General features: G+C 45.8%; 2 protein-coding genes across 4 annotated transcripts in view; one reads left to right on the forward strand and one right to left on the reverse strand.

Moving 5' to 3' along the window:
* Nucleotides 1-20972, forward strand: part of TTC28 (tetratricopeptide repeat domain 28) — a 125993-nt gene extending 105021 nt beyond the window's left edge. For all 3 annotated transcript variants that reach the window (XM_052689454.1, XM_052689455.1, XM_052689456.1), the window contains 9 exons: nucleotides 4033-4177; nucleotides 6170-6349; nucleotides 7453-8173; nucleotides 8806-8930; nucleotides 10003-10234; nucleotides 10569-10645; nucleotides 13461-13590; nucleotides 14871-14978; nucleotides 15489-20972. In XM_052689454.1, the coding sequence (XP_052545414.1) occupies nucleotides 4033-4177; nucleotides 6170-6349; nucleotides 7453-8173; nucleotides 8806-8930; nucleotides 10003-10234; nucleotides 10569-10645; nucleotides 13461-13590; nucleotides 14871-14978; nucleotides 15489-17113 (3343 nt within the window). In that variant the 3' untranslated portion in view covers nucleotides 17114-20972. The remainder of the gene's footprint in view (nucleotides 1-4032; nucleotides 4178-6169; nucleotides 6350-7452; nucleotides 8174-8805; nucleotides 8931-10002; nucleotides 10235-10568; nucleotides 10646-13460; nucleotides 13591-14870; nucleotides 14979-15488) is intronic.
* HSCB (HscB mitochondrial iron-sulfur cluster cochaperone) overlaps nucleotides 1-22248 on the reverse strand; it is a 169224-nt gene that overhangs the window by 122794 nt on the left and 24182 nt on the right. The window lies entirely within an intron of this gene.

The following is a 22248-nucleotide window of genomic DNA, read 5'->3' on the forward strand; positions in this document are numbered from 1 at the left end:
AGTACTTGTTTCTGCAGGTTGTAACGAATCATGCTAATTAGCACTAGCTGTGCAGTCTGCACTCATTTTCTACCTCTTACAGTGTGCTCAGGTCTCAGTCTTTCGCAACACTGCTGTTGAAGGCAAGCATTCAAAATGAAAATTGAAAACAGAAATTTTCCAGTGTCACCACTCCCATAATGGAGAGATCTTGCATGATGCAACCGAGGGGTTTTGGCTGCAGCTGTACTCCAGCATGGATTATGAGCATGGGGTACCCAGACCTTTCTCAGCTGGAAAAGAAAAAAACAATCAGCCTGCAGTGCAGTGAACAGTCACTGGAGCCTGTGAGCTGCAGTAACAGCATCCCATGAAACTGGGAGCTGCTTGTTGGTGCTGACAACTGGCCTGCTTTTTTTCCCCCTCAATCCACTTACGTGTCTGTTCGTGCTACTGTAGTGATGGTGAGCTATCAGTACTGCTTAGATCAGAATCAAACAGACAGACCCTCCAGGGGTGTGCATGCCCCACCAGTGATGAAGGTCTGCATAGAGGAGAGGTTAAGAGAGATAAAGGGAACAGGCAGCATTTCTGTGCCCTGGCCTAGAGCTTTGATGAGAAACTGTGAGCTCTCTGACTTTGAGTCAGTAACAGAACTGAATAGTTAGCAAAGTATAAACTTAATCTTCCAGCTTCAGTCTCCAGCTCCCTTCTGTTGTGTAATTGTTTTTCTGCCAGCTAATACTGCCATGAGGTCATGCAGCTGGAGGTCAGTGGTGAGTGAATTGTTGCTGCTGTAGTGCTTCAGATGGTAGTAAGTAACACTGTAGCTCACAAACAGTGCTTGAAGGTATGGGCTCTGTTTGCCTTGGCTTCTGTGCTGCAGGGCACAAAGAGGAGTAGGGCCTGCTTGGAGCCAAGAGTAAGAGTTTGCCTTTCCTGCTGCCAAGGCAGGCCTTGCATTCCTATTTGGGGCCTGAATGCAATGCTCACATGTTTTGGATTCTCGAGGGAGTTTGCATGGCATGAGGCCAGTGCAAGTTCTTTCACGCACAGGAATTGCACGTGCTGTTAAGAACCCATGTCAAAATGAGGCCCTGAGAGATGCTGGAACTATTTGGAGCCATCCAGTCTCCATTTCTAGTGATGAGCAGGTGACTGAAAGAAACCCCTTGGTTTGGGTGAGTGCCTTCTGGTTGCTGTTGTCAGGTAACCTGGTGATTCTGACTTTTAAGTAGAGAGTAATATGATTTTTTTTTTTATTTTGGCAACTCTGCTTAGAAAGAAAGAAGACTTGGGTTTGGCAGTTGAAGTTAAGGAACTTCTGAGAAAAAGTGGACTTCAGAGGAGAAGGGAGCACTGCAGGGGCACTGCAGTGATTGCAGTGACTGCCTGAGCTGCTGGTGTCACTGATAGAGCACTGATGTGCAACAACTACTGGGTGTTGGAGACAGCTGTGGCTGCTTGAAAGCATCCACAGATTGTTCACATCTGAACATTTCTGGAGCTTCACACTGCTTGGTATTGTGGCTGTGTCAAGATGCTGAATTTGGACATGGGGCTGCATCTCTTGGAAAGAGCTTTTTTGGACAGGCTTGCCCGGTCTGGATGTCCATTCGTCCCAAGCCTGACAGACAGTAAGTCTTATACTGAACCATTCTGAATGGCTCTGCAAGGCCATGAGTGGAATTTGTCTTGTCCAGAGCCCTAATGGGTGCCAAGACAAGAGCAGACCTGTGCTGACTGCAGTACAAACTCTGCCTCCAGCCTTAGCCCAGCCACATTGACCCTCTGCAAGCAGAGCCTGTTCCTCAGAGGCTTACAGGATAAATTAGCCTTAGCTCAAGGCTTGTGTGATGAGGGTTTTCTCCTCCATTCTCAGAGATTCTCAGGGGATCACTGCTTTGTTCCTGCATCTTCAAGATAAAGGGAAGAAGCAGAGTTAACTGACATGCAGGCATTCCTGAGCCCCAGTTTGTTGTTTGCTCTGCTTGCTGCAAATCACCATTGCCTTGTACAAAGTGTTGTAAATAAGCAACACTGTGCAGTCTGTGCAGACTCCAAGTGATATTTATTGTTCCAGAAATCAGGGGAGGGAACACAGCAAAAGCAGGGTTGAAGTGCTCAGCCCTGCGGCTGTGCAGCGTCCCAGAAGCCAGTGCTGGGGCTTTGGGGAAGCGTTTGACTGAAAAATTCCAAAGTCTCTTTCATTACACTGAAATCACTGGGAGGTGGGCCCTGTACAGGCCCTGGAGAGCTGCTCCTTTGTACTCTTTTGGGAGGAAAGGGAGAGAGGGCTCCAGGTTCCATCTGCCTGCTGCAAAAGATGTCAGTCAGCCTCCCACTATGGATTTTCTCACTCTCCTTTGTGTACACACACACAAAGGATGTGAAAGATTTATGACGCTCCTTTGATTTTATTTTAATAAAAAATCCTATCTGAGCAGTGAAGGGATAAATCCAGATTTTCTTGGCTGTGCAAATAAGGTGAAGGGGGCTCTACTCATTAGAGCAATCAAGCTCCTATCCCCTGCAATAAATTAGTCAGTGAAAATGGCTCAAGTCCATCCCTGGAAGACGGGACTGTGAGTGCCACCTGCTGGCACATGGCTGCACCCTGGGAAGGTCGGAGCTGTTGGGCTTGGTCCAGAGCTCTTCTTGCTGGCTGGTTCCTGGACAAGCAGCAGAATATCCCTGCCATTCCCTGCTGCTATATCCGATGGAATATGGTGGAGGAATCTGCTGTACAGAATCCACAGCATCAGACAATCACAGAATCAGTGAGATGGAAGGGACCTCTGGAGATCACCTGGTCCAACCTTCAGGTTGGGATAGCACAGTTTTTATTTCCTGGTCAGATTCTAAAGCCTGTGCTTGATAGTCTGGAAACAGCGGTGCTCTGCAAAGTGTGCTCAGCTCAGTCAGCTGCAGAGGGCTCTAGAGGGGAGAACACAGTGCTGCAAGAAGTAAAACTGAGGAACAGAAACAAGGAACAGAGACAAGGGGAGTTGTCCAGGGAGAGCAGCTGCAGCTCAGGGACAGGTGAGCATCGGTTGGTGGGTGGGAAGCACTTGTGTTGTGCATCGTATATATAAAACCACAATTACTATTTTTTTTCTTCCTTTCCTGTCTTAAATAGTTTTTATCACATCTCGAGAGTTCCACTTAGGTTTTTTTTTTCTAATTCTCTCCCCTATCCCATTGGAGTAGAGCAGTGAGTGAATGGCTGTGTGGAGCTTTGCTGCCTGCTGGGTTAAACCACAGCACACCTAACGTGCTGATGAGGTGTGAGGGTTTGGTTGTGAGTCCGGGAAGCTGTAGCTGCTTTCCTGTCATATAGATTGGCAAAGCCACATGGCACTGGAAAGTATCTGAGAGTTGGAACAGTGCTGCACTTCCCGGAGATTAGGAAGGGAAGGAGGCTTTCTCTGTGCAGCAGCATCAGCGCATGATGTAGGCTGGGGTTACAAGGAATACTCTGTCAGGTGCTTTTGGCCCCATGGGGACAATGAGGCCCTCGTGGGTGGCCTTTTATGCCAGAGATGTTGTTTTCGTTACCAGACAGCCCCAGTGGTGACTCTGGTTGCACTTCAGACCTCGTAGTACTATTACATCTCATTTCCCTCCCTTCCTCTTTTTTAGGGGCCCACCTGTTAAAACTTTCTGGAAAATTGTCCTTTTCATATAAAATGGTTGTTTATGGCACCATGCCAAGGATAACCTTTCTGGGGAGCACAGCTGCTGGATTAGACAGACCAGATTGGGGCAACTTCATTTCCTCCTTGGGGCCATAACTTTTTGTACCCACGCCATCTCAGGCTCCTCGGATTGCTGGTGTGTGATGAGGCCTGGCACCAGCCTCATTGCTGTCATGGTGCATTGTGGTGTGAAGCTGAATGAGAGAATAAAACCCTGGTGTGAAGCATCTTACAGAGCGCAATCCTCTGCTTGGACAGACTGGGACTGGCTCTTTGTCGGTTTTGTGAAGTCAGGGCATCCTACTGTGGACCTCAAGTCTCTGAAACTAACCTCTCTCTTGCCTTTATCCCACAGGAGCAGTCAGAGCATGACCAGTCTGTTCAGCAGTACCGTGTCCCCTGTTAAGGATGGGACGTCTTCTCTTCCAAGGAGGCAGGCTTCCTTCACCAAACCCCCGCTCCGAGCGCTCTACGACTTACTGATAGGACCCATGGAAGGAGTAAGCTTCTAGATGTAGAGATTTGCTTATGGAAACTCCCTGTCACTTGGAAAGCTGAAACCCAGGGGTTGTTGCTGAGGCATGACACCTTCAGCTTGGTCTTCCCAAATGAGACTGAATATACTGGGAGGGAAAACAAAGAATCGCTTCCACTCAGCTTCCAAAGTGTATTGCTTTTGATGAAGGAAGTGTGTCCCTGATTGCTAATCCTAATTGGCAAACTTGGCAGATTCACCGAGGAACAAATAGATCAGGAAGAGTGAAAGACTGTTAAAAGTATGGAAAAAAAAACCAAGCAAACTGAAAATTTTGCTGGGTGTGTGTCACTCTGGCTCAGGTGCTCTGATTCTGTTGCCAATAGAATTGGAGCAGTAGGTAAAATGGAGTATTTATTAAAAATAAAAAGCAAACAAACATGTCTGGAAAACGACCCCCTGGTGAGAAGCTACTGCTTGTCAGCTTGGGCTCTGCAAAAAGTGGCAAGGCTGAATGGGAGCTGTGGATTTAGCTGCAGAGCACGCATCCTGGTTCAGTACAGACAGCCAGTGCTGGGCAAGCATCCCTTGGGGCTGCTGGTGTTGTAAACAGCGTGTCAGGCTGCAGCAGACATGGCTCACAGGATGGCTCCTGAGGCTGCTGCGTGTCAGGGACGGCCCTGCATCCTTGTCTGCAGTCTGTGGGCAGGATAAGCTCAAAAGCTGTGAGGAGGGAAGGAGGAACAGCGAGAGGTCAATAACCGTTCTTGATTCCTTTAATATGTAATTTTTCTCATCTTTCAGCAGTTTTTTTCCCCCTTCAAAAGCCAAAAAGCCATTGAAAGCACCTCAGTGTCTCTCTTCAGCTTCCTACTGTTTGACACTCTCTAGTGTAGCTGACGTGTTTTTTGGCATTTCTGACTCACTCCCAACTCCCTTTGGAGGGAAATCACCAGATTGAAACTTCTGTTTCTTAATAATGTTCATTCATCTTTGCTGCTGCCTGAGAGCTGAAGCTTGAGACCAATTGCAAATTCCTGTTGTTCTCTGATTGGTGGTGAGATGGGGTCAGTGTATCTCAAATTAATCCTTAGCTATCGGTGCATCACGGTGCAGCCTGGAAGTCTGCTCCAGCTAGACCCTGAGCAAAGTGGAGGGAGGAATCGTGTTAGGACCAGGGTGCGTACTGATACAAGTAGTAACATTCACCCTCAAACTGCACAATAGTCATTCATTTTCTGTTGGATGGTGATTATTCGGTGTGTATGCACTTCAGGGTTTTCTGATGTTATTCATCTATGCCATGTTGTAAAAGTTTGTGTTTCCGTTTGTGGCAGCAGCTCACTGCTGATAGCAAAATAAAGATTATTCTGTCTTCTCTTAAATGGGGGCTGAGCTGAAATAACTTTGCTCTAAAGCGCGGATTTCAAACGGATTAACATCTGATAAATAGCAGAAGAGCGTTAGAACATGAGTGATATTTCTTCCAAAAAGAATCTAACTAGATCCACAGAGGTTTTGTGAGGTTATTATTCATGAAATGCTGCTTGTTTGAAAATACGCTTCCTGTTCTGTTGAAGCCCTTGAATTTCTAGATCAGAAGAGCCCGAGTAGCTGTTTTTCTGATGTCAAAACAGATAGTTGCTGCATCTGATGGAGATTAAATCATTTAAAATTAAAATTCTCCTAAGAACAACAGTCCTACATGTTAGATCCTTGCCTCCGTCCTGCAGCGCACGCTGCAGAGTGATCTTGTCTCTGGGAACATGGAGCAGCCTAGAGGGGAACAGAGCAGCACAGGCTGAACTGGTTAGCTCCAAAGCTATGTCAGAAGAACTGTCTCTCCTAAGCCTGCGCTGAAGCTTTCATCTTCAAAGAAACAGCTTATTTACCAGGACTAAGTAGTGCTGCTTCTCTGCCTTAAAGGTGTACGATTGCCTAGAAACGTAATGACAGTTTGCATCCGAATCCTTGAGACTTCTTTGGAGCTTACTAATTCTATCTCTTTGCTTTTCAGGGCTTGATGCATTCCAGTGGGCCCGTTGGCCGTCACCGCCAGCTGATCTTGGTTCTGGAGGGAGAACTGTACCTCATTCCTTTTGCTCTCCTGAAGGGCAGTTCCTCCAATGAGTATCTCTATGAGCGCTTCAGCCTCATTGCAGTACCGTCCATCCAGTCGCTGAATCCCAGCTCCAAGGTCTGACACTGCATTTTAAAACCTCCCTCTCACAGAACCTCCCCCCCCGAGGTATAAGTTGCTATGTGTGCAGGAATAGCAGCAGCTCTGCCTTCCTACACAATAGAAATAGCAAATGTGCCACCTTCCTGTGGCACTCCCAGGGCAGATGAGCGTGTCGAGCTCCCCAGGTGCAAAGTATTCTGGTATAGTTTCTGCAGTACAGAATCACAACCAGACATGCCAGGAAGTACAAGGGGAATCGGATATCCTCCTGTGAAGGGCAGCATATCCTGGGTTGTGGGCAAACTGCAGAAATGTAGGTGTTTGTGACACACGCTGAGCTTCCTTGGTGAGTTAACTGCCTGATCACATTCCTAGTTACGTTTCCTTACTTCTCAGATTTCTGTGTGGAGAAGGACACTGATGTCTCATGACAGTGAAGCCATAAGTCAAAGCTGAAACACTGGCAAACCTCGCCAAAATACCTTCATGCTGATGCATGGCAAACACTGTCAGCTTTTCTAAGGCCTGCGTCTCCAGGGAGAATATCTTAAGTCACATCTCTTTTGCTGAGCAGTGTTAACACTGCATGTCTTGCCTTGCATTGGGTTAAATGCAGTCACTGGAACAGCAAAAAGGTCTGAATATTTTCTCTGTTACTGATGGTGGGCATTAAGGATTTCTGGTCAGTGTCAGGCCCCAGTAATCAGTTGCACACAGCACCATGCTGTTGGCAGTGGACCTGCTGATCCTTGAAATACAGGTGCTAGAAAGCAGGTAGTTGGTGTTTACAAATATTCCTCCCTTAAAGTGGGAAGCTGGGATCTTCTTTGTATGTTTAGCTCTCCTGCAGCCCTCCAGGATGACCTGGGCTACATATATTCCTTTCTGTTTTAATCTATTTATTAACCCAAGAAGTGGGGATAGAAATCCTGACTGTCCTAAAGTGGAGATATTCCTTGGGATATTTAAATGGAAAAAACTAACGAAACGCAGAGCTTTTTTAATAATTACAATGTCCAAACTTCTGTTTATAACAAGGAGACAGATTGCTTTGCTAGCAACACCTCAACAGACAGATCTCTGAGCCCCGTTTTTGCTTTCTTTTTCTCTCTATATAGTCCCATGGAAAGAAGAATACTTCTGCTTACTCCAGTTCTACCTCAATGGCAGCTGTCATAGGAAATCCCAAGCTCCCTTCAGCAGTTATGGATAGGTGGCTGTGGGGACCTATGCCCTCTGCAGAAGAGGAAGCATACATGGTATCAGAGTTACTTGGCTGCCAACCCTTAGTTGGCAGTGCAGCAACAAAAGAGAGAGTCATGAGCGCCCTCACTCAGGCAGAGTGTGTCCATTTTGCAACCCACGTCTCCTGGAAGCTTGCTGCTTTGGTCCTGACACCCAACACTGACAGCAATCCAGCCAGCAGCAAGAGTTCATTTGGGAACCCCTACACAATTCCAGAATCCCTTCGCATGCAGGATGATGCCAGTGATGTGGAGAGCATCTCAGACTGTCCTCCTCTCCAGGAGTTTCTGCTGACTGCAGCTGATGTCCTGGATCTGCGGCTTCCTGTAAAATTAGTGGTTCTTGGCTCTTACCAAGAATCCAACAGCAAAGTCACTGCTGATGGAGTCATTGGCTTGACAAGAGCATTCCTGGCTGCTGGGGCTCAGTGTGTCCTAGTGTCCCTCTGGCCTGTTCCAGTGGCTGCATCCAAAATGTTTGTACACGCCTTCTATTCCTCCCTCTTAAATGGGATGAAAGCCAGTGCAGCTCTTGGTGAAGCAATGAAGACTGTACAGAGCAGCAAGCAGTTCTCCCATCCATCCAACTGGGCAGGTAGGAGGAAGCTGTCTTGATAATCTGTGATTTTTAGGAAGGGCTCTTATGCCAGAGAGTTTGAATTAAGTAACAATTGGTGCTAGCAGGTAGCTGGGAGCAGCATGTTCCCTGTGCTCACACAGAACTCAGCCCATGTTTCAGGCCCTAATTCATCTGAGTGTGACTGAATGTCAGTGTCAGGGAGAAGTGTTGGTATCTCACTGTATAGTAAATGGGTTGTGGATTTAATATAATCTAAGGCAATTGCAAGGTGAAGTGTTTCATCACAATTGTTCCATGACTGCAAAGAAGTAATGTGCAATACAGCCACTCATTCACTACGTGTTTGAGATGTGTAGGGGAACACTTAACCAAAAGACAGTGTAATTCCACTTGTTTGAGCAGGAAAACAGTATTGGTTTAGTAGAGGATGACAAGTAAGAAGCATCCAGAAGCTTTTTGAAGTTCAGTCTATAGAACTGGGCAGTGAGTGGACAGTAATCATGCAGGGTGCAATAAAACATTATGTCATTAATCTGAGCAGGCAGAAGTTATCTGCTTCTGTTTTGCATGTTTCCAGTAACAGAGGTTCTCAGTCTGTCTCATTTCTGTCTCAGCTTTCAGTAAGTCTCTTCTTCTGAACCCTACAGGCTTCATGCTTATTGGGAGCGATATGAAGCTGAACAGCCCCTCTTCACTGGTAGGACAGGCCCTGACTGAGATTCTGCAGCATCCCGAAAGGGCACGGGATGCCCTGCGTGTCCTGCTCCATCTGGTAAGGGAGGCAATGCTGCAGCACCTGGCAGGCATGGGAGGGGGGCTTGCAGGCTGTGTCGTAGAGAGGTGAATCTTTGAATGAAGAATGGAAGGAGAAACACCCTGGTGTGTAATAGGTCACACTGGGATGGGAAGCTTCAACCCTTCTTTCATACTGTAAGTTGTTATCTTGCTAAATCAGTCGGTATAAGAAGAATGGGATACCTAAAGGAGACTCCAGAGCAGATATGAAGTCCTCTGTTGTGTCATGACAAGAATCTTTCTCAGTCCCGTCTGGTTTCCATAAGGTGTTGAATTGGGTCTATGCTTCAAAAAAGAGGATATCGTTGGGGTTAATTGTTCTGACAAGGAAAATTGCTATGGACATTGCAAGAAAGCAGTCAGAGGGGTGCAGAGCTAGTGACTGAGGTCTGTGGGCAGACTTGGAGATGAGAGACACTTCTGTTCCCACATGTGCCAGTAGTCTGCTGTGGGGAGCGCCAGGATGGAGGCCAAGCTGCCAGATGATGAGGACACTCTTTCATGGCTTGTAGTGCTTTTTTTTTTTCCCTTTTTTTTTTTTTTTTTCCCCAGTATGTCTTCTGTAGTCCCACAGGAATGTGGAGTATCCATGAGAGGATGGAAACTCATGAACATTGCTAGTCATTCCACTTACTGGGTTTTGTGGCCACTTTCCTCTTGTTACTCCTTACCATATAGCTCTGCACGCTCTTGCCTGCTAATGAACAGTGTACTTCAGAGGCTGGAACCTGAGAGTGAGTCATCTTGAGCAGACAGATGCCACTGCCCGCTTACTGGAAATGGTCACAGTCAGGCTGGTACTTCGTTCCTGTGGCATTAATTTACCCAGTGTCCCAGAGCACAGTGGTGCTCGTCACAGTGATTTTAAAGCTGTGGGTGCTGAGCTGCTGGAACCTCTGTTTTCAGGGGCGTTTAGTCTTCTGTGTGCCACAGGTCCATCGCCAGTCTTGCTGTCCCTCAGCCCACTGTTGCTGCCTCTTTACTGTGTAAAACAACGTTGTTAGTAAAAATCTCTTCTGCAGTGAGCTAACGCTGTATTTTCCTCACAGGTGGAGAAATCATTGCAGCGAATCCAGAACGGGCAGCACAATTCCATGTATACTTCCCAGCAAAGCGTGGAGAATAAAGTTGGAGGTATCCCAGGCTGGCAGGCACTGCTCACAGCAGTGGGGTTTCGCTTGGACCCTCCAGCCAGCGGCCTGCCAGCAGCAGTGTTCTTCCCCACCTCTGACCCTGGTGAACGACTGCAGCAGTGCAGCAGCACCATACAGTCACTCCTAGGTGAGAAGCAGGCCAGCTGCAGGCTCTGTTCTCCTGTGTCTAAGCAGACATTTACCTTTTCCTGCCTTTCTTTGGTGTAAGCCTGCAGAATGATGCTGCTGGTCTAGGTTTCTACAATAATGAAGTGAAAGCATTTAACAGAATAGTGGTTCTAGAAGTAAATGTTAACTGAAACTGTTGTAGATTGAAATCATTTACTCCTGGGTCCAGTATTTGAGATGTATGATGTCTCTTCCCTTCTTTTATAATGGGAGTTGCATCCCATTCAGGTTGCTACATTCCAAGCAGACAATAAACAGGTTTTGAACAATCTGTTTCTGCTGGTGTTTTCCAGGTTTGCCTAACCCTGCACTTCAGGCACTTTGTAAACTTATCACAGCTTCAGAAACAGGAGAACAGCTCATCAACAGGGTAAGTGGGAGGTTTTTCTCCGGTACCAGTTTGCAAATGGTTCATTCCAGGTCAGTAAATTCAGAAACACACAGTGGTTTATGCTGTGGTTTATCAGCCTCAGAGGCCGAAACTCTGTGTTTCCCTGTTTGTGTGAATGAAAGTGTGTGTGGAGAACAGAAAAAGATGAGCATATTACTGCATTGCATGGCCTTGGATCTCACAGATCAGTGAAAGTGAAAACATGATACGTTCTGTACAGTGAGGGAGAAGCAAAATGTGGAAAATGAGAGGTAGAAGCACTACTTTTTGGCCTATCCTGACCAAACATCTGTATCCTATCCAGGGCCTGTGTTGGCTGATTTTGTACCTGTAGTTCAGAGAATGTCTGACTTTGGGTGATGCCAGGATCTTAGAACTTATTGAGCCAATGTTTTTTTCTGGTATGAGTACTCATAGCTCTGCTGCAAGAATTCACCTAATTCAAGAGAGATGCAGTGCCAACCTGTGGCCATGGCACTCCCCTGTACCCCAACCCTCCCCACCTCCTTCACACTCTTCCCTTTTCCCTGTTTTTGTAGCATGCCTAGAAGAACCTAACCTCACTCTGTGCCACCAGCCTGGCTAGTTTTCCCTTACATGTTTCTTACTGTCCCAATGGCTCCTTTTTTATCTTGATCATTTGCTTGCTTGAGTAAATGAACACACTAAGCATTGTGGACAGGTGAACAGCAGAGTATTTCCCCCTTTCCCCATGCAAAGATATTATGGGGAAGTACCATGGAAAGTCACTGGGATTTCCTCTGTGTGGTTCTAGAGTGCTCTCATTCACACTGTGGTGTTGAGTTTGTCTGTACAGAATGCAAAATAACAACTCCAGCTTTGTTGTTATCCGTTAAGAAGCTGCTTTGGAGGTCAGATAGATTATGTCTGCTTCAAGGAAATAGTTCCTTGTCACAAGTTATAGTAGCACAAGGGATATTTCTGATGACTTGTCCTTCATGGTACTTTGCTGTCTTGCTTTGGCTCTTTTGATAGTGGCTGAGACTACTATTGTCAAGCAGCAGGATTATTTTTTCCTCCTTACCACCAGAGGGAGGCTTGCTGTAAATGGGATGTGATGAGGACAACATTCCAGTACATCTGTATGTTTGACTGTCCATGAGATTACTTCACAATTGTCTTCTTGCCTCAGACAGTTAAATCCAGGAAAGAATGTTCAGACTGGCAGGAATATTGCATTGCTTCTGCAAATGTTCTTGAGTAGCCCAAGCCACAGGCAGAATTTCCTTTTGCACAATAACCTGCCTAGTTATAAGTTGAGGATTTCTCAGCTGAACTCTCACAACTTCTGCTGCTACTTGCTGGCCTTGCCTCCTTCTCAGCAGCTCAGTTGGTGAGCAGCAAAGGCGCAGCCTGTCCCAAAGGAGACAAGACTTTGCACAGAGCTGAAGCGTGAACACTTTCAGCTGTTGCTTTCATCTGTCTTTCCAGTAAGGGTGATTGGTGTCGTAAGGGAGCAGGTGCTCTTGGTGTCAGTCAAACAGTGACACGGGCAGTCTAATTTTTTGCTCTGGATAGAAAGTGCTTATCTTTAGTACAAACTGGAAGGCTGGAGCCACAGTAGGCATTGATGACTGTTTTAAATGCCTGTAATGTATACCAGATAAAAGAATAGAAGGGCTTGTTTTGTGTTCAGCCTTCTGCCAGAATGTGGGTTGGCCTGGGTATATGCCTGCCTTCTGTCTGAGCTGACTGCAGTGAGCTGGGCATTCCCAGATTCCTGCTGCCTCTTCCTACACTGCTGGGCTCCTGATTCACAGCTCAAGCCATTTCCATTGCTCCCTTCTTTCTCACAATAGAGCATCTTGCAGTCAGGATGCTTGTTTGCATGTGGATGTATCGCTGCACTGCGGGGCTCCCTGTCACAGGCATTTTGTAGCACAGAGTAACCTGTGTTCTTTTCTCCTCTCTTTTCCTTCCTTGTTATCTGCTGCCTGAAGGCTGTTAAAAATGTGGTGGGAATGGTGAGTATATTACATGCACAGGGGAATGACACTGCTGTGCAGGATTAAAGCCTTGGTTGCTGCAGAGCCATTTCCCTGAGGTGCAGGGTACCATCTTCACCCTGCTTTCAGGCCTGGAATTTGCCCCATGGTGCTAATGTGGAAAAAGACTGTGTAAGCTTTTGTGGGTTGGAAAAAATGGGTGGTCCTGAGGTATCTGGTCCCCAGTTAATGATTTTCCATCCTTCCTGCCCTGGCTGTGTTTTTGAGTTAGATGAGGCCCTGGCACCTTAACTTGTGTCAGATCTTCATAAACACATTTTTTTTTCTCAATTTTGCTACTCCTGTCCTTTGGGCAGTGTTGAGTAAATTCACTCCTGGAAGGCAACGGAGATATTACGAAAGTCTTCCATAGCTTCATGTGACTTGTTCTGCCCAGTTAAATGCTGAGAATGAGTTTTCTGGGTTTCATTTAAGGAGTATTGCTCAGTCATGGTACGGGCTTTAGCAAATGTCTGTGAGCAGCCCCTTTGCTTTCACTTCCCATGCATTCCTGCTGTGCTTCTCCTTACTCAGTTTCAGCTGACCACACCCCAGCCCTCTCCCTTGTTCTGTCCCTTGATGTGCTGCTGTTCAAGTGTGTCCATAATTGCTGTCCCTGGACTGTTCTCTCTGCTCAGATCTTTCATCTCACTGTTCTGCTCAGGAGCAGCAGCTGAATGTATGAATGCATTGGTGAGGGGCTGTCAGCATGCATTTCCTCAGGTGCGACGGTCAGAAAAGCAGTGATTTGATTTGTAAGGAACGGATAATGTTTGTATTATTTTCAGCTGCATCAAGTCCTGGTTCAACTTCAGGCAGGCGAGAAGGAACAGGATTTCTCCTCTGCACCAATCCAGGTTTCTATCAGTGTCCAACTCTGGAGGCTTCCTGGCTGTCACGAGTTTCTGGCAGCTCTAGGTAGGAAAACACTTCTTTCCTTACCTGTCTGAAGCTGGTGCTGGTGTCTCCTACGGTGGCTTGAAGTAGCGATGAGGCTCACAGCTGTAGATTTGTTTGTCTGGGTTCTCTTTGGTCTCTGCATCTCTGGATGTGGTCCTTGACTGCTCAGTACTGCATGGCCAGTTCACGTGCACCAAGCTCCCATTTACAGGTTGGTCAGTGATAAACAGCTTTTTCTGTCACGCACCAGAACGTCTCCTGAGTCAACAGAAGGTGGATTTCAGGGTTTACAGCAAATCGGTGCTGTTTTAATTTTAGAATCTGGTTCTCCTGTTGTTCATAATGAATACTTGAGTTTGCTTCTGACTTCTTACCTGAAAGTCAACCAGTCATTCCTTTGGCTGGGCAACCTGTGCAATGGGCCAGGATAGGGTTGCCAGGGTGATAGTATGTACCAGGATCTGCATCCTGCAGAAAACATAGATAAGATCTAAATATCTAACTAAGTTTTATTCTGACTTGGACCTGCAAAGGCTTAGGGGAAGGGCACTGCAGGAAAGTGGCAACATGGTGGAAAGAGATGTCCAAGAAGCCTGAAGAGCTCATAAAAGCCAGGCAGTGCTTGTCCCACACATTTATGCATCCTGCTGCCCAGGCCTTGTTTGGTAAACTCCATGGTCTCTGTTCTTCACAGAGTCACAGAATGGCCCGGGTTGGAAGGGACCTCAAGGATCACGAATCTCCAACCCCCTGCCACACACAGGGCCACCAACCTCCCCATTTTGTACCAGACCAGGCTGCCCAGGGCCCCTCCAACCTGGCCTTGAACACCTCCAGGGACGGGGCACCCACAGCCTCTCTGGGCAGCTGTTCCAGCACCTCACCACTCTCTCTGTAAAGAACTTAACAGGGCCTTTCCTGTGAAAAAAACCTGGATTAATGAACGAATGCTGCAGGCATGTGGGGCCCTGCCCTGAGCTGCATTTAGTATCCATCATTCCCTGATAATTCCATATAATTTGCAGCTAAAATACTGAGCAGTGTTTTGTCTATCAGTTTGGACTGGTGTGCTTTGTGTATGTCCAAGTGTTTGCAGCCCAACTCCACAGTGCTCTTGTGAAGGTCTGATGAATAGTAATAAGAGCAAACCAGATACTGCAGATGAAGAGATGTCGTTCCAGGGCATTGCAGAATTTAATGTCTCTTTGTTGTGTGGTGTGTTAAAAATAAGATGATGCTTGTTTAGAACATAGGATCTTTTTATGAATTGTGGCTTTTTACTCCTTGTTCTGCTACAGGTTTTGACCTTTGTGAAGTGGGGCAAGAGGAGGTGATTCTGAAAACTGGGAAACAAGCTAATAGAAGGACCATGCACTTTGCTCTACAGTCCTTGCTGGCACTTTTTGGTAAAGCTACTTAGAGTAGTTTTTGCTCGTATGCTGTCTGATGATTTGATCAGAATGAATTCCATTGAAATCTCACACTCTTTCCTTTTGCAGACATCACACATTCATCATCATACATGCATCACAGGCCATGCATCATTTAACAAGTGCAGCAGATGTTTTTTTCATGTTAAAAACAACATTCAGATTTGCCTGAAGTCAAAGTTAGGAGTACACACCAGCAGCTGGAAGATTTTGAGATATAAAATCCTAATCAATTGGTGAATTCCCAAGGGTTTCCCTTAAGATACTTGGTCTGAGGCCCTTGTCCATACATTTCCTGACCTGCAGTCATTATTTTTCTCACCTGTGTTGTTTGGTTTGTTGTTGTGTTTATGGGTTTTTTTTTTAAGTAATGTAGTAATGTGTTTTATAGCATTTTCTCAGTTCTGATAAGCACATTGCCTGATTTAGTTCACTATTACTGCGTTTCTAAGGGCACTCTTGTACTTTTTTTAACTTCTTTTTCAGATTCTACAGAGCTGCCTAAGCGCCTTAGCCTGGACAGTTCCTCTTCACTAGAGTCACTGGCTTCTGCTCAGTCTATTTCCAACCCTGTACCACAGTACCAAAACCCACCGTTCTCTCCTACTTGTCCGGATGGCATCGCATCAGATGCCATTTCTGTGTACAGCCTGAGCTCCATTGCCTCTTCCATGAGTTTTGTTTCCAAGCCAGAGAGCATGCCAGATGGCGTGGGGCACAGAGGACGCCAGGACTACGAGAGGCCCAAGAACATCTATCCACATAGATCTGCAGTGCAGAGCCAGTTGTCTCCACAAACCAGCATGGTAGCCAGCAAAGATGAAGAAGAATATGAAGGTTTTTCTATAATCAGCAATGAGCCTTTGGCCAGTTACCAGGAAAATGTAAAAACGAGATTTTCCCCTGATCACAAGCAGCCCAAAGCTGGTCAAACTGGCAGTGTTAAAGAGCCTGTCAGTTCCAAAGGGAGCGTAAGTACTCCAAATTCTCCTGTTAAAATGACTCTTATTCCCAGCCCAAACTCACCTTTCCAAAAAGTTGGAAAACTTGCAAGTTCTGATACTGGGGAATCTGACCAGTCTAGTACTGAGACGGACAGCACTGTCAAATCCCAAGAGGACAGTAATCCAAAGCTTGATCCTCAAGAGTTGGCCCAAAAAATCCTGGAGGAAACTCAGAGTCACCTCATTGCTGTTGAACGTCTTCAGAGAAGCAGCAGTCAGATAAGTAAGAGCAAAAATTCCGATGATGCAGCTTCCACACCAGCAGGTATGTCTGCATTCAAATCATCAGAGACCAGTGCTTTCAGCAGGCCGATCAGCTCGAGTCAGAAAAATCAGTCTTCACCTCTTGCAATTAAACCAAAGCCTCCAACGAGGAGTTCATCCCTTCAGAAAGTGAGTTCTGGCTATAACAGCCCCACGGCATCGGAGATGTCAAACAAAGAAGGCACGGGCCAGTACAGTGGGCAGCCATCTCCAAGCTGTGATTCACATGGCTCCTTAACTGAGCAGCCACACTTTAAGCTCAAGTACCCCAGCTCTCCTTACAGTGCTCATATTTCTAAATCGCCCAGAAATATCTCCCCAAGCTCAGGGCATCAGTCTCCTGCTGGCAGCACTCCATCTCCAGCTCTTTCTTACTCCTCCACCGGTTCTGCTCGCTCTAGTCCAGCTGATGCCCCAGACATAGACAAACTGAAAATGGCTGCCATTGATGAAAAAGTGCAAGCGATTCACAACTTAAAGATGTTCTGGCAAAACACTCCCCAGCACTCCAGTGGCCCAATAAAGATTCTCCGAGGAGCACCTGGAACAATGACTTCTAAGAAAGATGTCCTCAGCTTGCTAAATTTATCTCCACGGCACAGCAAAGAAGAAAGCGCAGAAAAGCTGGAACTAAAGGACCTGTCTATTGAGCAACACCTCGCTTCTCCACAAAAGAACCCTCCTAATGGACACAGACACCCTGAAACTGCAAACGCAGTGACATCAGCTCACCCTCCGCCTCCCAGTAGCGCTGCAGGCTCTGTGCGCCCCATGAGGCTGCCATCTGGGAACGGTTATAAATTCTTGTCACCAGGAAGATTTTTTCCTTCCTCCAAATGTTGAAATGTCTTGAGTACCAACTGATGACTGAAAGTCTTGTTAAAGTATTTGCTTCTGCCCACTTGCCTTTATCGATACAGAACCACAGAATATTATCTAAGAAGCCATGGTCATACCTTTGTCAATACACAGAAATGCAACAGATTGGCCCTTGCCGTCCCTGTGTAGGAACCTGGGCCTCACACAGATGGGTTTTAGTTTCTGTTATCAGGTCTTTGGCCATACTTGCTTCACAGGTTCTATGTAGCATTCTGTTTTTGCTGCAACCGGTCCAGCGAATCTCTTTCTGTTCAAAAAATGTTAGATTTTAAGCCACCACCTTGTATTTTTTATCCTAACAGGAGGTTTTACAGCTGGCTTTTTATACAGAAATTATACATATCAGGGATTGGAGAGAGAAGAGAGGAGGCAGAACTTCCATAAAGCATGCACAGGTTTCTGCCTGCAGCAGTACAAGCCATTTCTCTGGTTGGTTTAAAGGCTGGCAGAGAGGAGGAGGTAACACACCTCTAGGTATCTCCAGTAAGTTGTTAGCAAAACACAAGAAATTGCTGACACTGCAACTCCATAGCAGTTCTCTTTTCATTGATATGAACAGTGACACAAAGACAAGAGGAGACAGATGCCCCGTTCTAAAACCTGCATCCCAGGTAACTTCTGTCCAGAGGGAAACCTCTCAGGTGACTTTCTGCTGGTTGATCTGCTCCCAGAGAATGTTTGGGTAGAACGGAGAAGGTGAGCCTCAGCGTGAGGTAGTGAGTCTGTGTCAGAGAGATGAGCTCTGTGTTATCAACACTGATCTTCCTGGCACACAATGTTACATGGATGGTGAAATTTTCATCTTGGCAGGTATTTGGGCAGCACAGATGTCTTTTGTCTGCTGCGTGGGTGCAGAAAAGGGTGACAGACACTGAGGCTCATAATTTTTGTAGTTCCACATTGGCCGGAATGTGACATCAGTGTATGTGGTTTAGAAATTATCCATCCAAGTAAATCCTTCTCTGATCCTACTAAATGTTTGCAAGTAGCTCATCGTGGGCACATCTGCACAACCTTCCCCTGCTGTGGAAATAAGTTTCTTCAGGAGCAAGTACAGCAGTGTACACAGGCAGGACACACGTGAGGGAACACGCAGACCGGCTGTAGGCAGAACCTGTGCACCTTTGGAAAACAGAGAGCCCCCCAGGGGTGACGTGGGAAGGACAGAAAGCTTTCCGAGGCTAGATGGCATTTAGGTGCTGTGAATCAAGTTGGAGGCTGTTCTTTTTTTAAGTGGCCATTAAATGTAGTGACGTAATCAGAATCAACATGATAATTTACATGCACTGAAAACTGTGGACATGAACTCAGCCACACTGTGCACTTAGATCCAAGCAGAGTATTTCACAGGCTGCGTGCTATGAAGTCGGAGCACTGGATCACCAAGGCTTTTGGTTTCTATTATGCACTCCCAACGTTTGTCAAGTGACTGAAGGCTCATCACTTCACCTCTCTGTGCCTCATCTTCCCTGTCTATATACATGGGGATAGTAATACTTACCTACCTACCTCACGGAGGTGTTGTGAGGCTTATTACTTAGGCCCTGAGTTTTAGAGGGATCGTAAGCCAACTTTCAGTCTTGCAGCTGACTACCTGAATGGTGAGTGCAGTCAGATCTCCACACTAGTTAGGGGATCATTGCTGATGCAGGTAATTGTTGCACTTATCACGTCTGGATGCTCTTCTTGAAAACGTGGACCTGAGTATTTGTGATCTTGGGGGGATCTCAGAAGAAAAGTGTGATAGCAGGGCAGAGGATTCAGTTCTGATACCATGATGTAAAATTACTTAGGTTCTACTTAATCATGGTGCACGTACGAAATGCTTGCTTTGAATATATTCTGGAAGCCACTGATGTTGAGAGAATGATTTCCTTTTTGCTATTGCAAGAAATGAACACAAGCGCTGAGGGCAAAGAACATCAGGCTGTGTAGTTACAGTCAGCTAACGAGAGATGGATGGTCACAAAAGTTTCAGTGCAGAAAGACAAAAAGAGTAGTTATTCATTTACTCATATTATGCAATGTAGCAAAAAAAAAAAAAAAAAAAAAAAAAAAAGTTGACTAAATCCATTCAGTTTATATGATTCAAGTTACTTGTCTGTATACTGCATCTTTCTGAGATGGTTTGGTGCTAGATACTGTCTTTCCATCGTTAGGTGGGGAACCTTAGAATAGTGGGCCAAAATGAGTCAGTACAGCACCAGCACATCAGCTGGATGGTGACTGCTGATCGTGCAGCTTGCTGTGGTCACACGACTGCTGAGGGACTCGGTGTGACTTGCTCTGTTTCTGACCAGCATAACTTAGAACGACATCCCAGGAACACCCAGGATGGAAGTGGGCAGCTTCTTATGTATAGCAACAGCAAATACTCCCTGTAGTGCTGCATAACATGCCGGAAATAAGCCTCTTTACTGTAGTTTACATCCGTAGCTAAAGGCTCTTTAATCTGTGGAAATTCTATATTGTCATTTTGGTACAACCCTTTTTCATGCTGCCAGTAGGTTTCATACTGGCTTGAAGTTTTCAGAAGAGCTAACTTGGGGTGGGGGGGTGATGGTTCTTCTGTTGTGGTTTGTTTTTTAAGGGGAGGGAGGGATGCGTTAGAAGCAGGGAGGGCTCAGCTGTTGGGTATTTGGGAAATCGGTGTTGTATAAATATGGAAGGTGGGTGTCACTAGAACAAGTCTTTGAGAAGTTTATTTCCATGGGCTTGGCACAGGGCACTTCGTTGGCTTAATGAGAGCCGTCAGCATGCATGCTTGCTTATGTCTGGGAGACACTTCACACACCTTGTGCCTCACTCCTGCACCCCCAACTGAGAAACAACCCCTTTGTGAGGAAAAAGCAGTTTTATCAGGTTTGCCCGATATGTGGAGAAATTCAGGAAATGAAAATACCATGTTCTCTGTTTGATATTAGAATTCCTTCTGTGGCGTTTAAATGCATTTGTCGTTGTTGTATTTGTGCATGGTACAGGTGACAACACTGCTTAATACAGTGAGCAATAAGAATTAGGTATTACCCACTTTCACACTAAACCTGCCACATGCAACGATTCCCCCGGGCCGTGGAATGTATTTTAGTTTGGTTTTATCCCATGTGTGAGATACTGATTGCAGATATTTTATTGTCTATCTGTAGCTGAAACTAAAGGGCAACAGTAAACAATCTCACGGAACAAAATCCCGTTTAATTTGGATTTGTTGGTTAGCCTGAACCCCGGCCTGCTACTGGTTTTCCTTCTTTTTAGGCTTACCTTATTTAAATAAGGCAAAAAGTCATTGAAGGGTGCTATACCTGTGTACATCACTCTTGGCCGCACTTCCTCTCGTTAGGTCAAACTTGTTCTGTGAGCATCTCTTTCATGTTGCAGAACAGATTCAGGTGCACAGAAGATCTGTGAATCTGATAGAAAACACTGGTAGTTTCAGGCTAGGTGGTAATAATGGATTTGAGCAATTTTGGGTTCATTGCATTGCCGTGCAGTCCAGAAAGGCTGCAGATGTGTATGGAAAACTTCGCCCCTCGGTTGCAGAACTCTTCAAAAGAGCATTGAAGATGGTAACTCAGAGGACTGTCAGCAAAGACTCTTCCAAGCAGCAGCCCTTTAGCACTTGCTCTCCATGTATGCAGTGTTAGCCATGTTTGGCCTATACGGACATTTTTGTAAATTAAAACTCTGTTTCCAGACAGCATTAAACTTTTTATATTATGAAATTTACCATGTAAAAAGATTTTCATATTTTTATTGAAATTGCTGAGGCATTTGGCCTTCTTCCTTTGTGATTTCAGTGTCTATTAAAGCATGAGTTCTCTCAGTTCTCTGGTCTCTTGTTCTAGGACAGCATTGGTAACAAGCTTGTTGGCGCATGGCTCTCTGTCCTGGCAGCCAGCTGGGAATTTCCAAGTGTCCTCAACTTCTGCTGTGGAAATGAGGGGTCTTTGAGAACTTCCTGGTTTTTAGCAGAATGTCATCCTCCTCTACAAATGATGCCTGGAAATTGCTTTTCCTTTTACTAGTAGGTGAGCATTTGCTCACTGTTTATTTGTTTTAGTCAGCAGCAAAGGGTCGTGTAGGCTTGGAAGGACCAAGGACCACCTCGTCCCATCCTTGCACTGTGGGAGGACCAAGTACCAAAGGTATGATATATCTGATATATTTTCTCCACACCTTTTGCCAGTTGAAACATGCTTACTTAGATCTTTCCTCTTCTCCTATGTTAAAGATGCCTTTGTCCCTAAAGGAAGTGCTGGTGACCATATGAATTTAACCTGAATTTAAGCTTTTTTATGCTTTCTGAAGTTTTCATTGATGCCTCTCTCCCCGCTATGTAAATGTCTGCTCTATCCGTGCTGACAGAAAGACACAAACCGTATCCTAGGTCATGACAGAGCAGGCTCACACTGGCCTAGAGTTTCTAGCTTCTGAGTCCTTGACCTGCTGAAAATGAGTTGACCTGAACCATGTAAATCATGGTAGTCTGTATTGAATAAGCACTTTTGCAAGGGACCCTTCCTGGCATACTTCTGAAGTAGCTGATGCTCTGTATTTGAAGTTCTCCAAAGAGAACTTTTTATCCCTGTTAGAAAGAATACAGTCCATCTTCTATTATGTAGTGACACCATTTGCATGAGATTTTATTGGAAAATTGCTGTGGCTGGTGTCTTAATGGCCTCCAGGAAAGCACCTGTGCTGTTCCCAAGTCACTTGCCTGTAGCCTCTGTGCTGAAGTGCACAACTTTGAACTTTTGGCGTAAAAGGGAATGGTTAGTTAATAAAAAGGCATGCTCTGATTCACAGTTCATTATATAAAAGTGCGTTTACTGCTGTTAAAAATGTCTGTTCTATCACAAAAGGATGATTAGGAGCCAGAAAGTTGAAGGAAGCATCAGAGCAAGAGCAGAGCCCACGCAGTGCCAGAGGCTGGAGGAGGGTCACAGGGACTTCAGAAGCAGGCACATTCCCAAGGTACAGCTCCTCTCCATCATGGAGCCTAACCCACAATCTCAGAGTGTGTCAGGAAAATGTTGCAGTCCCAGAAGGCTTCCAGAGGAGCCTGTTAGACAGCCAGATTCAGACTGTCTAGCAGCATC

This window comes from Tympanuchus pallidicinctus, unplaced genomic scaffold, assembly GCF_026119805.1.
Source record: "Tympanuchus pallidicinctus isolate F22 unplaced genomic scaffold, pur_lepc_1.0 scaffold25, whole genome shotgun sequence".
NCBI classification, from domain to species: domain Eukaryota; kingdom Metazoa; phylum Chordata; class Aves; order Galliformes; family Phasianidae; genus Tympanuchus; species Tympanuchus pallidicinctus.